This window comes from Gracilinanus agilis, chromosome 3 (assembly GCF_016433145.1).
Source record: "Gracilinanus agilis isolate LMUSP501 chromosome 3, AgileGrace, whole genome shotgun sequence".
Taxonomy (NCBI): Eukaryota; Metazoa; Chordata; class Mammalia; order Didelphimorphia; family Didelphidae; genus Gracilinanus; species Gracilinanus agilis.
The window spans coordinates 82,854,830-82,867,479 of NC_058132.1; the positions used below are offsets into that span (position 1 = coordinate 82,854,830).

At 36.9% G+C, this 12,650-nt stretch overlaps 1 protein-coding gene across 2 annotated transcripts in view; it reads right to left on the reverse strand.

The window, feature by feature from the left end:
• The window catches only part of LOC123240469 (zinc finger MYM-type protein 4), an 83,932-nt gene that overhangs the window by 34,207 nt on the left and 37,075 nt on the right, over positions 1-12,650 (reverse strand). For both annotated transcript variants that reach the window (XM_044668065.1, XM_044668064.1), the window contains exons 8-15: positions 11,945-12,095; positions 11,294-11,409; positions 10,469-10,744; positions 10,170-10,320; positions 9,295-9,467; positions 2,010-2,163; positions 323-463; positions 93-130 (exon numbers count right to left, since the gene is read on the reverse strand). In XM_044668065.1, coding sequence (XP_044524000.1) covers positions 93-130; positions 323-463; positions 2,010-2,163; positions 9,295-9,467; positions 10,170-10,320; positions 10,469-10,744; positions 11,294-11,409; positions 11,945-12,095 — 1,200 coding nt within the window. The remainder of the gene's footprint in view (positions 1-92; positions 131-322; positions 464-2,009; positions 2,164-9,294; positions 9,468-10,169; positions 10,321-10,468; positions 10,745-11,293; positions 11,410-11,944; positions 12,096-12,650) is intronic.

The following is a 12,650-nucleotide window of genomic DNA, read 5'->3' on the forward strand; positions in this document are numbered from 1 at the left end:
TACTGGGAATATGCTCAAATATATGGTAGCTATGTAGAAATATTTAAAAAAGGAGAATCATTAACAGTAAAAGTATTAAAAATAAAACTTACATCTCCAATAATCTTTGCTGTAACAGTAGGAACAGCACCTGTTAGGAATCAGAATATAATTTTAAGTTCCTATACTATGAACTCTATGGAATAAAAAGAATGAAAATATTTTTGAGGTCAGTGAACAAAAATGAAATCTTGGAACAAGGACAAATATGTCATTCTAAGTTATAATAATTATAATTTCCAACTTCAAGAGACTTGGATAGATTTCTTGGAATCAATCATACCTTGTAAGACATTGTTAGAGTTCACTGTCGGCTGGGCAGCAGGAGTACTTGCCAAAGATACTACATTGGCTATAACTGGAGTAGAATCTTTTCTTGGAGGGGGTGCGGCTGAAGCACTTTGTATCATGGAAACATTTAATGCTAAAAACAAAATGAAAATGGAGTCCTGTTGAAAGTGGCATCTGGTTAAATAATCATTATTTTTTGGAAATACTGTAAACATCCAACTGTATTCAGTTCTAGGTAGGACATTTATTTCCTTAAATAAAATAGCTTCTTTTGGAGCTTAAAATCTGGTTATTTATAATTGTCAACTCCAAATGCCAAGAACCAGAGTTATCAAAGACAACTGAGGGAACCAGTGGGGGAAGATATGCATTCATGTATATGTCAATAGTTTTAGATATACTTTCTTCAATTCTTTCAGCTAAATGCATACACTTAAGAAATTCATTAACGTTTTTAAAGTTCTAAAGATCTGGCTTGTATAATCATCAGTTCAGCAGGGAAATCTATAAAATTACATACTAAATCTCAGTCTCTCATGAAAATAAGCATTTTTTTTAACATTTAATATTCATTTTTTTAGAAAAGTTAACATGGTAACATGATTCATGTTCCTACTTTCCCTTCACCCCTTGCCCTCCCCCCAACCATGGCCGATGCACATTTCCACTGGTTTTAACATGTGTCATTGATCAAGACCTATTTCCAAATTGCTGATCATTGCATTGGTGTGGTAGTTTTGAATCAAAATCCCCAATCATGTCTGCCTCAACCCATTTGTTCAAGCAGTTGTTTTTCTTCTGTGTTTCCTCTCTTGCAGTTCTTCCTCTGAATGTGGGTAGCGTTCTTTACCATAAATCCCTCAGAGCTGTCTTGTGTCATTGCATTGCTGCTAGTACAGATGTCCATTACCTTCTATTTTACCACAGTGTATTGGTCTCTGTGTACGATGTTCTTCTGGCTCTGCTCCTTTCACTCTGCATCAATTCCTGGAGGTCTTTCCAGTTCACATGGAATTCCTCCAGTTTATTATTCCTTTGAGCACAATAGTATTCCATCACCAGCATATACCACAATTTGTTCAGCCATTCCCCAATAGAAGGACATACCCTCCTTTTCCAGTTTTTTTCCACCACAAAAAGTGCAGCTATAAATATTTTCGTATAAGTCTGTTTATCTATGATCTCTTTGGGGTACAAACCCAACAATGGTATGGCTGGATCGAAGGATAGGCATTCTTTTATAGCCCTTTGAGCATAGTTCCAAATTGCCATCCAGAATGGTTGGATCAGTTCACAACTCCACCAGCAATGCATTAGTGTCCCAATTTTGCCACATCCCCTCCAGCATTCATTACTCTCCCCTTCTTTCATTTTAGCCAATCTGCTAGATATGAGGTGATACCTCAGAGTTGTTTTAATTTGCATTTCTCTAATTATTAGAAATTTGGAACACTTTCTCATGTGCTTATTGATACTTTTGATTTCATTATCTTAAAATTGCCTATTCATGTCTCTTGCCCATTTATCAATTGGGGAATGGCTTGATTTTTTATACAATTGATTTAGCTCCTTGTATATTTGAGTAATTAGACCCCTGTCATAGTTTCAAATTTAATTTCACTGAATGTCAGTGAAACAAATCTCATAAAAAAATAGAGCTTATACCCAAGTTTAATTACCTGCATTATTTTGAAGAGCAGGTGGGTCACATATACTGTGCTGATTACAGAACATCAATATACAAAGCAGGTTACAAAAATGTTTGATCTCCCCTCGCCATTTCATGGACTCATTGAGTTTCCCCTGTCGCTTACAGCCATCACATTTGGCCATCTAAGAAAGAAACAAGAAAGAGCTGAAGTGAAAAATTGCATTGCAAGGCAAGAAGGAGTACATATTTCTAAAACCTTCTACAAATGCTAAAAGCATACATTCAACTATGTCTCTCCCTTTCCCCCACCATAAACTCCAGTGGCTCCCTATCACCTTCCAAGTCAAATACAGAGTCCTCTGGTGTTCAGTGCTCTTCATTACCTAGCTTCCTCCTACTTTCTAGTCTTCTATACAACTCACTCCTTTTTTCTCTTCCATCTAGGGACAATGAACTTCCAGGATAAAGATACTTCATATCTCTTGGCTTCAAGCATTTTCTCTGGCTCTCTCATGTACCTAGAATGATCTTCCTCTTCCACTCTAAACTTCCTTTAGGTCCCAACTAAAATCTCACCTCCCAAAGAAAGCCTTGCCCAATCCCTCTTAGTTCTTCTGTTAATAATTTCCTATTTATTTTGTATATAGCTTTCTTTGTATATATTTGTTTGCATGTTTTCTGCCTCGAGGAGCATAAGCTCTTCAAGCACAGGTAGTATCTTTTCTCTCTTTTGTCTCTAAGGATTAGTGCCTGAGGGAAAAGTCCCTGGGGGAAAAGTATCAATCACAAAACTAGAAAGCAGTTATTTATAGAAATGAGTTATGATAAAAGACAAATCCATCTTAATTTATTAAAACCAAAATGCAAGCTTTAAAAAAATGAAAAAACTTTACCGTCTGTTTTAGAAAAGGCTAGGGAATTAGAGTGAAGTGACTTGCCATGGGTCACAAAAGTGACCAAATTTGAATCTAGGACCTTCCCTCTCCAGGGCTGGCTCTCTATTCACTGGGCCACCTAGTTAATCCTCAAATGGAAGCTTTTAAAAAATATATCTTTTTTTTAAACCCTTACTTTCCATCTTAGAATCAATGCTATGTATTGGTTCTGTGTAAATAGAATTAGCTCTAGCCCATTCATAGTCAAACTCTACTTACCCTAGGCATAGAGATGATGTCATCCTCACCTCCCTTACTGGGGAGGGGAGACGAGTTACCCACACCTGACAATAAGTAACAAATCAAGAACTAGGGACTGCCCTTTGGGCAATCCAAATCAGTGTAGAGGTTGCCATTTGTCCACTTGAATTAGAGGTGGACCCACAGGAAGTGACCACAGGCACTATCTCTTCAAGTATGTTGGTTACTTCCTGCTAAAGGGAGTTCCCACTTTGAACTTGATGCTGAAGGATCTCAGCTGAGACCTCAGGCAGCTTCCCCTCTGAATGGTCACGGTGGGTAAGTTACGCTGACTTCCTTGGGCCTACCTTGGCGTTTCCAAACTCTACCTTTAAGTAAGCTCTAGCCTATCTGATTGCTAGGCCTTGTGGCTTGTAGCCTAATTTATTTAGCCTTTTAACCTTCTCTCTCCGTCCAGGACTCTGCAGGCCTGGACTAGCCTCTCCCTCTCTATTTCCCTACCTTTTACCTTCCTAACGGTAAATAAACTACCTTAAACCCAGTCCTGACTTGGGTCTAATTTAATTACAGAATCAATCTGAATTGTTGATTCCTGGCGGCCACACTTTAATTATATATCTATAAATACCTAAAATCTCCCTCTTACAGTTCCAAGGCAGAGGAGTGGTAAGGGGTCAGGGTCACAGTGCTAGGAAGTGTCTGACGCCAGATTTGGACCTAGGACTAACTGTGTCTCAATCCACTGAACCACCCAGCTGCCCCCTAAAAAAATATATCTTTAGCATTGTTTTAAAATGTGGTTTTTGTTCCTTTTCCAGTCATGTCCAACTCTTCATGACCACATATGGAGTTTTCTTAGTAAAGTCACTGAGGCAAACAGGATCAAGTGACTTGCCCAGGATCACAAAGCTAATGAGTGTCTGAAGTCAGCTTTGAACTCATGAAGAGGAGTCTTCCTGACTTGACACTTATCCTAGCATTCTATCAACTGTGCCACCTAGCTTGCCACCACAGGGCATATACAAAGGGTAAATATTAAAGGGTTATAACTAATAATACTAGAGGCTAATTTTTTCTTCAAAATGGCTGAGGACAATTATTGTTGTTTCTACCTTGACAACATTTAGCCTGACATCAAATCTCTTCTCTCTATTCAACCAGCTACTGCCTCAGTTCAAGGGCTCATCTCCTCTTAGTTAAGATTCCTGTCACAGTCTCCTAGGGTGGTTCCTCTGTCTCAAGAATCCAGTCTTCCCTATATATTACTGTCACAGTAATTTTCCTTAAGCACAGATCTGGACCATGTGACTGTCTTCATGTGATCAACTCCAATGGTTTCCTATTGCTTCTAGGATTAAAATATACACTCCTCTGTTTACCTTTTAAAACCTTTCATAATCTAGCCCTTTCCTAGCTTTCCACCCTCAAAGGACATTACTCCTTCCACACTCAACAATGCAACATCTCTCTGGTCTTCATATATGATATTCCATCTCCTGTACTTATGTGTTTGAACTAGACATCTTGTATGACTGGACTCAACTCCCTCCTTATATTGGTTTAAAAGTTCCTTATTTCCTTTAAAACATGATTTAAGATGATTCGATAATCATCTTCAGCAGGAAGCCTTTCTTGACTCCCTTCTCAAGCTGCTGGTGCTTTCCCAAATCACCTTTCTTTAGCTACTTTGTACATATTTTTATTTATTCACTTTGTATTTATGATGCATGTGTCTTTTTTTAAACCTTATCTTCTGTCTTAGAATCAATACTGTGTGTTGGTTCCAAGGTAGAAGAGTAGTAAGGGCTAGGCAATGGGGTTAAGTGACTTGCCCAGAGTCACACAGCTAGGAAGTGTCTTGAGGCTAGATTTGGACTCGGGACCTCCCACCTCCAGAACTGGCTCTCAATCCACTGAGTCACGTAGCAGCCCTCTGTGTTTATCTTTATATATACTTGTTGTCTCTTCCTTTAGAATAAAAATACCTTAAATAAATCTTAAGTTTTTTTTATAACTAGTCAGTTCTACTATAACACAAAGTAACAGGGTTTATGGGGAAAATAAAATTTGGTTACAACACTCAAAAACGTTATTAATAACAATGGCAGCAGAGGTTTTTATAACATGTCAAATGGTTAAACAGTTCCTCCATTAAACTGTGAGCTCCTAAAGGGCAAAGGGATTTTGCCAATTTTTGGATCCCCAGTGCTTACCTGGTGCATGGCACACAGCAGATCCTTAATAAATGTTTGTTGAGTTCAGGCTTATATTTAGAGTTTGTTTCATTTTTTATATTTATGTATCTAAATGCCAAGTTAAGTAATAAGCACAAAGCAGATAACAACCATGACTGGTTATCAGGCAAAATAGTTAGGGTTAAGGGTCCACTATGTCCTATTTTTTGGTAGCCTCCCTTCCACCACTGCCTGTGCACATACAGAAGGGAATAACATTTATTTGCTGAGAAAAGAGTTTATCTTGAAAATCAACTAATTATTTCTTAAATGCTATTATATGGCAGAGATTTGTTTAGTGTTGGGGGTACAAAGACAAAAGTGAAATGTCTCAAGGAGATTCATTTCAAAAGATCATGTACACATACACACAAAATGAATACAAATCTGCTTTGGAAAGGAAGGCACTATCAAGTTGGAGGACAGGAAGAGGTTCATGCTAGACATGCTTGAAAAAAACCTGATAGGAAGGCAGGGATTCTAAGAGGTGGAAGTGAGGAGGGACAGCATGTGTATAGGCAGGATAGTGACGCATGCGAGGAATAGCAAGGTCATAATGGCTTGACCAGAGAAAATATGGAAAGAAGTTCTATCAAAAAACACTGGAAAGGCAAAATGTGGCCTAGACTGTGAAGAACTTTCAATCAAATAAAAATCTATAAATAACCTTAGGAAATAATAGAAAATCATTGTAGATTACTGAATTCAGAGGGAGAGGGAGCAGAGGAGAGAGGGACCTGACATAATCTGGCCTGTGCTTCAGAAAAAAAAATTTTTGGTAACTCCACAAAAGATGTTCTGGAATAGGGAGAAAGTCTAGGAGTGAGGTTATGAGGATGTGAACAAGTATGGCAGCTGTGCAAGTGATGAGAATGTGATTTATAACAGAAACTATAGACATAAAAATAACCAATATTTGGATTTACCAATTAGATATATGGTAAGAAGTTGAGGATGACATAAAAGTTGTGGAATTGGGCAAATGGGGGGGGGGGGGATAATGATGTCTGGAAGGGTGAGTTTGAGGGGAAAGAATGAATTCTAGTTTAGACATGATGTGAGATGGGACTAGATGGATTCTAAGGTCTTTTCTCTAAACTTGACTAGACTGATGACCATAATACCAAGATCAAAATGTCTTAAAGATTGATATGACTCTGCACATGTATTTCTCATTTTTATGTAAATTTACATTATACAAATTCAATTTTACATAAAGAATTTGGAAAGAAATCCACATTCCCCCAAAACACCCCTTAATATTATTATACAGTACTATATGTCACTCTCACCTCCCTTAGTGGGGAGGGGAGACGAGTTACCCACACGTGACAATAAGTAACAAATCAAGAATAAGGGACTGCCCTTTGGGCAGTCCAAATCAATGTAGAAACTGCCATTTGTCCATTTGAATTAGAGGTGGACCACAGGAAGTGATGAAAGACACTATCTCTTGAAGTAAGTTAGTGAACTTCCTGTGGGGGCAGTTGCCGTCTCGAACTGGAAGAAGAAGCATCTCCTGAGACCACAGACAGATTACGCTCTATATTGTCACGTGGGTAAGTTAGGCTGACTTCCTTGGCCTAGCTGGGCCAATTCTAAACTCTGCCTATCTGGCTGTTGGGCCCTGTGGCTTACAGCTTCATTATTAAGCTTTATAACCTTCTTCTCTCTCAGTCCAGGCTGGACTAGCCTCTACTTTTCTCTTTATTCCTACTTTTACCTACCGATTGTAAATAAACTCTTCAACCCGATGCTGACTTGGGTCTGATTTAATTACGGAATCAACCTAAATTGTTGATTCCTGGTGGCCACATATTTTTAATATATAATCTATAAATACCTAAATTTTATTCCTTACAGTGCTTGCTGTCTCTTCCTCCTGCCCCTTTAGCTCAGCACTCTATGGCCTTCTCACCACCAAAAACAAACCAACCAAAAAAAAAAACATTGTTCCATGTGAAAGCAGAACAGACACACAGCAGATAGATGTACATGTTGCTCTCCCTTTTAAAATGAATCTCCAAGACTTCATTTTTGTTTTTATGTGCCCAACACTAAACAAAGTTCCTGCCATATAACAGGCAGTTAAGAAATAATTGATTTTGAAGATAATGCTTACAACCAGTCAATAGATTGGGGGCTTTGCGTGAGATTTCCAGAAGCAAAAGAACTTTGCCCTACTCTGCCCACATGACCAGTCCTCACTGTCCCTCGCCTTCCAATCTGTCTTTCATCTGTCTGCACTTAGATGTCTGTCTTGTTCCCAAATGTGTGTTGCCTGTCTTCTGTCTATGTCTATGTTCAGTCCCCAATGCTCCCTGCATGTTTTTCCTCTTGATTCCAGCTAGACCCTAAGTGCCTGGCCCTGGCCCCCAGTATTTTCCTCTTCCTAATCTGACTTCTCTGTCCTTGATGAGGACTATCTGTTTTAGAGCTCAGAAAGGAGATTAGAAATGGTTAGACAGATCTGCGAATCATCTGCAAAGAGATAAATGAATCCAGTGGAATGATAGTATGACTAAGGGAAAGAATATAAAGGAAAAAAAGGCTAAGGACAGAATCTTAAGGATTGTATTTATTCACAACTGTGAAGAGGAAGGATGATAATCTAGCAAAAGACTGAGAAAAGCAACGAAGAGAATCGTGAAAGAAGACTATGACAAATATTGCAAGAGAAGAAAGAGAACCTGGAAATGACGTTGAATGCTGCTGAGAGTTAAAGTCATTAGATGTGATGGGTAAGACCCACTTCAAATCCAGTGGTGAGTCAAAACCTGGATGACAGAGGATTTATAAGGGAATGACAGGTGGGCATAAAGAAAGCAAAACTTTTTTTTAGAATCTTGACTGAGAAAGGCACCAGAAATAGAAGATGCTGGCTAATGTTTCAGTGAGTGTTTCTAAAGGATGAAGAGATTTGGGCATGTGTGACAATTAGAAAGGAATCAGAAGAGAGAGAGAGTAAATATCAGGGGCTTGATTTGTAGAAATGGAAAAGGGTACATGTAAAAAGGGCTGACCTTGACAAGGAGAAGGGCCACCTCTTTATTAGAGATAGAAGGATTATCTCAGGGAATTGGAGGAGAAAAAGAAAGGGAGAAGATTTTATGACAAAATGACTTTGATCTTCTTGACAGAATATGAGGCAAGGTTCTCAGCTGAGATGGTAGGATGCTGTGGAAGGTATGAGAAAAGATATGGCTTGGAACTGCAATTGCAGTTGGTTAAGTTAGAAGATTAATCAAGAAGGGGTAAAAGGATTGCCTTGGTTCAGACAGAACACAATTGAGATTAAAAAGTATAAATTTTTAGTGAACCCAGTAAGTATAGTTATGACTTCCTTCAGCTAGGCTCAGAAGTAGCAAATGTAGGTAATTGCAGTAATCCAGAGGAAGGATATGGCAGGGCATCAATCAGAACATAGTGATATGAAGTGAGGAGGAAGGATTTCAGAAGTAGAGAAAAATGCAATTGGATCACTAGGGGTTCAAGAATGGGAGGAAGAGAATGTGGCAAGAGCAGAAGTGGTGCTCTGGGAAAATACTGAAGGTCAGTGGTATTGAAGAATAGGTTAAGGAAGAGGAAAGAACAGAGAGCAAGGGAATTATAGGAGCTGATGAATGAATGATTAGAGAAAAGTCTTCCTTGACATGACTGGACTCCAGTGAAAATTTAACTTGCGAATTCCTACGTGACAATTAAGGTGAATGTATTTCATGGCAAGATAATTAAAAGAATTAAGTTTTCCACTATTGTAAGCAGTGAATAATCTTGAACCATTTCACATATAACAAAACCCAGTTTCTAATAGGAGATAAAAACTCGTTTCGCTGTGTTTTTTAAATCACCAAATGTTTCTTCCTGTTAGACAAAGAATTAAAAAGGAAGGGGGAAAAGTTCTCTCTAATCCCCAAAACCAAAGAACACAAATAATCTCTACCTGATAAAATAAAACTGTAAACTTGGACATGCATTCCTCACAGCAGAACTCTTCCATCTTCCCCCCAAAATGATTCTGTACCAATTTAGGAGATGTTTGTAAACAGTAACTGCACATTTTACAGTGGCTTCCCCAGCGTTTTGCCAAGTCATGTTTATAGAGCAATTTGCAACCTAAATAAAAAAATAAGAAAGAGACAAAAAAAAAGTCAAGCTTAAGAATCAATAGAAGGAAAGAGGCAAATTGAATGCTTATTTCTTTAATTTAGTTGATGGTGGTCACTAGCCTGTCCATCTTCATCATACATCACAAAGTTAAAGTACATCTTGTACTTTAAATGCTATCAATGTATTGAGTCCACTTATAACAAGAAATTAAAAGTCAGAAAAAGATGTTACAAAGATAGTGAATGGGTATGTGATTTCAATGGTATAGGTAACTTGATGAAACTTCCTCTATTAATGTTAGTCAGTACCTTCTTGGAAATTCTAAGAGAATTATTTAGAGATTAAGTGATTTGCCCAGGATCACACAACCAGTATGCATCAGAGGTAGTATTTGAACTCAAGTCTTAATGGCTGCAAAGCCAGCTATCTAATCATTATGCAACATTGCCTCTATGATAGCTGTGCTACATTTTTGAGGATTTTTCGATTCAAGAACTATGTAATGCTCATTGCTAGATCTGAAAAGCTATAAAAGCATTGGAAAAATCACAGAACTTAGAACAAGCCTAGCATATAGGAGGCTTTTAATAAAATGTGCATTGCCTTGACAAAATAAAATAAAAACAATATCAAGGAAATTAACTCAAAACAATATCTTCAGACTTTTTTTTCATAGCATCCTGTGGCTAAAAATGATTTTTTTTTTACCTTCACTGCAGAATGGCTTATCAATGCCTGAGAATCGCACAGTCTCCTTTATAATTTTCTCAATTTTACAGTATTCACACATTGCCATTACACTATTTATCTTCTTATATTCATCACAGCAAGTCTTGCCACAAAACTGAAACATTTTACCCTATAACAAAAAACAAGGTGTTTTTTTAAGTCTGACGAGTTATCATACATGTTTTATTATTAAAGTAAAAGGAATAGTTGCAAAAGACAAAAAGTCCTAAGTTTATTTATATTCAACTCAATCTTTTTTTCAAGATTTCCAGTTTTACCTTATAATCAAGAAGTTCTGGTTTTGTGGCAAAGAGTCGATTACAGTGCTGGCACTTGAGTTTCGCAACAGTACGGGCAAAAGTGACCTGCTGGGACTGTGCAGCAAGCCGCTGGAGACCAGCTGCAGCGGAGCTACTGATGGAACTGGGAGAAACTGCAGAGGTGCCTCCTCCCCCAGCTGAGACTGTTGTCCCTGTAGGAAAGCTTACAATGACTTGACCCTGAGACAGGGGAACTACTGAAGAGTTCATTCCTGTTGGCTTATTGAACAAATTCTGAAAGGAAAGAAAAACAAGGAACTCTCATTTATTACATGTCAAAGTAGAAAGAGAACCAGATTAGAATTAGGTTTGAGTCCAGTCTCTGTCCTTCATGAGGTATATGACTTGAGGCAAATCTCAAACTTTCCCAACCCCAGTTTCCTCATATGTGAAATTAATCTTTTTCTGCTTATCTCAGAAATTTATGGAATATGTAGAACTGCATAAAAGTTTAAGTCACATAACAACTATCAATGAACAGATTTAAAAAAAAAGATGTTCAAGGTAAGAGAAAAAGTAGAAAGATTCTTTAGAGCAAAGAACTGTGATTCTGAAAGGATATGTGTATAAGTTATTGGAAGCTAGATTATAAAAAGGCTTCAAATGGCAATGCATAGTCAGAGATAGAACTGAAAAAAATATTAAGATGAATGGGGCTAAGAACAGAATTTTAAAGCTCCTGATACCCAATCTTGATCCCACCAAAAGGCACTTAATAAAATCACAGAACTACAGCAAATAATATGTAGGAGAAAAGCAAGGTAAAAAATCCTTATACTATACCTGGAAAGCTACAACACAACTGTAGCTGCAGAAGTTGCGTATACTGCCATCAGACATAGCCAAGTGATACTGAGGGATGGCTGAAGTTTTACAACTGTTACATTGGACTTGTACTCCTTAGTAAGTTAGAATAAAACCAAATAAGTAATGTATATAAGTGTTCTAAGGGACTAAAATGAAATATATAATGTAAATGAAATATTGTACATTAATAATAAAAATCTGCAGACTGAATTAACTCAAAGGAACTGAACAAAAATCTATCAAGTCACACATAAATGCAAATTAACATTAAGGGAATAATCTTTAAAAATTTTCCTTTGCCTCACCATCAAACATACAATTAAAAAAGTAATCTCAAGTTAAATTAGATACTAATAAATTTTATGTTCAAGAAGTATCCTCAACTGAAATCGTCTAGGAAATGAATAGGTTATTTCTAAAAAAACACACACAAAAACAAAATAGATTATAAAAAATAAAAAAGGAGAATGATACTTCTGTTTAACTAGCAAAGATCTAGAACATTTAATTCTCCTCATAAGAATAGCTAATTTGGGACTTGCATCTAAATTACAGAAACAAAGCAATATCACTTTTCAACATTTGTTAAAACTACAAAGTAAATACACTAAAAAGCACCAACATTACCTGCAGAAGTAACCATTTTAACTCTGTAAGCAGATAAGCAGTTAACAGAGCAAAAAAGCTCTGTTTTCCCCAAGTTATTGGTGTTTTCAATCATTTCAGCCGAGGACCTCAATGATTTACAAAGAGCACAGAGAGTAATTTTTGCCGATTTCTATTAAAAGAATAAAATCATAGTCATCAACTTCAAATTTCTATTACATATATATATATGACAAAAAATAACATCTAATGTCTTCAAAGTATTTTAACTAACACTAACAGAACAAATCCAGCATTTATGCTTTTCTAATAGATGTAACAAGGTAGTATTAACAAACGTCAGTAAACACAAGTTGAAGGAAATGAATTCACTTTAAGATTGTATTTTAGAGATTAGTAATAATGAAGCAAAATGTAAACAATGTATAGGTTGGTCAGAGTAGGCTCTCTTCAAACTAGATAATCAACTAAGTCAAATGGAAATTAATCTTATCATTGTTAGCCTGATAGTGCCTGAGAATTGAATAATTGAGTGCTTATATTCTCTTTAGTTGGTAAAGTTTTACTTTTTTTTCTTCAAGTGTTTAAAATACACGTACCAAAAAAAATCCTATGGCAACATTCTCCTATTCTTTAAGGTTGGTTTCACAACAGTGAATACATTTGTTGGTGAGCATAAACCACAGAAATCTCATAGGTACAGAAGAATGGCACAAATGCAGGGAAA